The sequence below is a fragment of the Phaethon aethereus genome, assembly GCF_964289735.1.
Source record: "Phaethon aethereus genome assembly, chromosome: 4".
Classification (NCBI taxonomy): Eukaryota; Metazoa; Chordata; class Aves; order Phaethontiformes; family Phaethontidae; genus Phaethon; species Phaethon aethereus.
Window position 1 is genome coordinate 37,304,050 of NC_138578.1, and position 2,504 is coordinate 37,306,553.

Here is a 2,504-nt window from a genome sequence, read left to right on the forward strand (position 1 = left end):
GGGTCCCTGATTGGCAGCCTCCAAGGAGCTGTGTTTTCTCAAACATTACACAGAAAGGAAATATTATGTATAACTGGGTTTTAGTTGTTTCTTGAGTTAATTTCAGCATGAACAGGTTACACAGTCATTTCAGAGAAATGCTATTATATCAGTTCTGTTAGAGTGCAATTTTTGCTTGCCTTGTGGCACAAACTTTCCTAAGAGAAATTTTCTTAAAAAAAGACCTCAGTAATTAGTTCGCTGGTATTAAGGAGGGGCATAAACCTATAAGAATTAGTAACTATTTAAAGGAAACACTTTCCATTAAGGAAAAGCTGGAAGTTTATTATGCTAATAACAGTCTGGATGGTGCCGTTCCACGCAGAATTCCCATAGGTATTAATGGAAGTTTTGTGCTAAATCAGCAGTAGTTTTAGGTAGTGGGTTGTAAAAAAGGATATGCTGCCCAAAAGGATCTTAATCCTTCTGCATTTACTTAGGCAAACTTTGTCTTTGAAATGCTTTTGAAATCTGTCCCAATTTTCAGCAGGAGTCATGCCTGAATAATATTCTGGGATCGGGCTTCAAATGTAAGGACAACAGAATTTAAATATATTAGGACAGATCTTCTCTTAATCCTGAGATGTAGAACGTGGGTTAGAGGAGGAAAGAGACGTAGCTTTAGCTCGTTACTGCTTGTCTTAGCCACTGCGGACTGATTTCTCCACATGTTCTTGAACTGTTTTGTTTTCAGGGACAGCTCTGTTGCTTAGACCAGGCTGCTGCAAGGATGGGGCCCCTGGAAGCAGTAGGCAAAGAAAACCAGACAGATGAAATGAAAATGGAGCTGTTCACCAAGCTGTACTTGCCAAGATACACCACACCACTCAACGAATTGGCTCTGGACCCTAAACCAGAACTGAAGGACAGCACAACGCTAGTTGAAGTGCAGATAATCCTCATCTTTGCTTACTGCTCCATCATCCTGCTGGGGGTGATCGGGAACTCCCTCGTCATCCATGTGATCATCAAGTTCAAAAGCATGCGCACAGTAACTAACTTCTTCATTGCCAACCTGGCTGTGGCTGACCTGCTGGTGAATACACTGTGCCTGCCCTTCACTTTGGTTTACACGCTGTTGGGCGAATGGAAACTGGGGCTGGTGTTGTGCCACCTGGTACCTTATGCCCAGGCTCTTGCTGTGCACGTGTCTACAGTTACTTTGACTGTGATCGCTTTGGATCGGCATCGCTGCATTGTCTACCACCTGGAAAGCAAAATCTCTAAGCGGATCAGCTTCTTGATTATAGGAGTTGCCTGGGCAGTCAGTGCCCTGTTGGCAAGTCCTCTGGCCATCTTCCGTGAGTACTCATTGATTGAGATAATTCCTGACTTCAAGATTGTGGTCTGCTCTGAGAAGTGGCCAGGGGAGGGGCAGCTTAACTATGGCACAGTGTATAGCATCTCCATGCTCCTGATCCAGTACGTGCTGCCTCTGGCAGTCATCTCCTATGCCTACACCCGTATTTGGACCAAGCTCAAGAACCACATTAGTCCCGGGGCAGGGAATGATCACTATCACCACCGGCGGCGGAAAACCACCAAGATGCTGGTGTGTGTGGTTGTGGTGTTCGCTGTCAGCTGGCTGCCATTTCACACCTTCCAGCTCGTCAGTGACATTGATAGTCAGGTGTTAGACCTGAAAGAGTACAAACTGATCTACACAGTGTTTCACGTCATTGCCATGTGCTCAACATTTGCTAACCCCCTTCTCTATGGCTGGATGAATAACAACTACAGGACGGCCTTCCTCACAGCCTTCCAGTGTGAACAGCGGCTGGACTCCATCCACCCTGAAGTATCAGCAGCCTTCAAAGCCAGGAAGAAACTAGAAGCAAAGAGGATTCAATTCCCTGGAGACTCTTTTACACAACCTACCAATGTCTAAGATGTCTGACTTTGAAGAAGAAATGAATATCTTGCGAACAAAGGGATAAATCCATTTTGACACATGCATTTTTAATGCATAGTTTTATTCATAAACGGTGAAAGAAAAGTAGCAGGGAAGTGAAGGCAAGTGGTATGATTTGAGGGGAGTTGATTGGCATCAAGAGTATGTAACTATACAACTCCAAGCAAATAAAAGGGAGAGACTTTGTTTATGGCTGTCTCTAACAGGGTAAGAAACCCTCCCATCCCTCCCATCTCCTTTTGACAAGTCTAAATGACAAAGGCAGAGTTTGCTGATTTTGCTATAGGAAGGCAAATGGCTGATTTGTAGCACAGGAATACTGACAGTGGGAGCAGGCAGTTTTTATGTTGCGTATGGAGATCAGAGAGAGCAGAAGTCTGCCAGGAGATTGAAGCCTGTCTGGGGCGAATGGGCTGTGCTGGTTAAAGTGCAAACTTTTCAGACCCTTTCTCTCCCACAGGTACCTTTTGTGAAAATAAGGGAATTAAGAAGAGAAATATGTTACTCTTTTTCACTTGTACTGAAGTACTTCAAACCAGAGCATTTGGAAAGG

At 44.4% G+C, this 2,504-nt stretch overlaps 1 protein-coding gene across 1 annotated transcript; it reads left to right on the plus strand.

Moving 5' to 3' along the window:
- Positions 1-769: 769 nt before the first annotated feature.
- NPY2R (neuropeptide Y receptor Y2) lies at positions 770-1,927 on the plus strand (the record flags this gene model as incomplete). The annotated part of the gene is made up of 1 exon (XM_081999679.1): positions 770-1,927. One exon carries the CDS (start codon positions 770-772, stop codon positions 1,925-1,927), a length of 1,158 nt encoding a protein of 385 aa, XP_081855805.1.
- Positions 1,928-2,504: the final 577 nt, after the last annotated feature.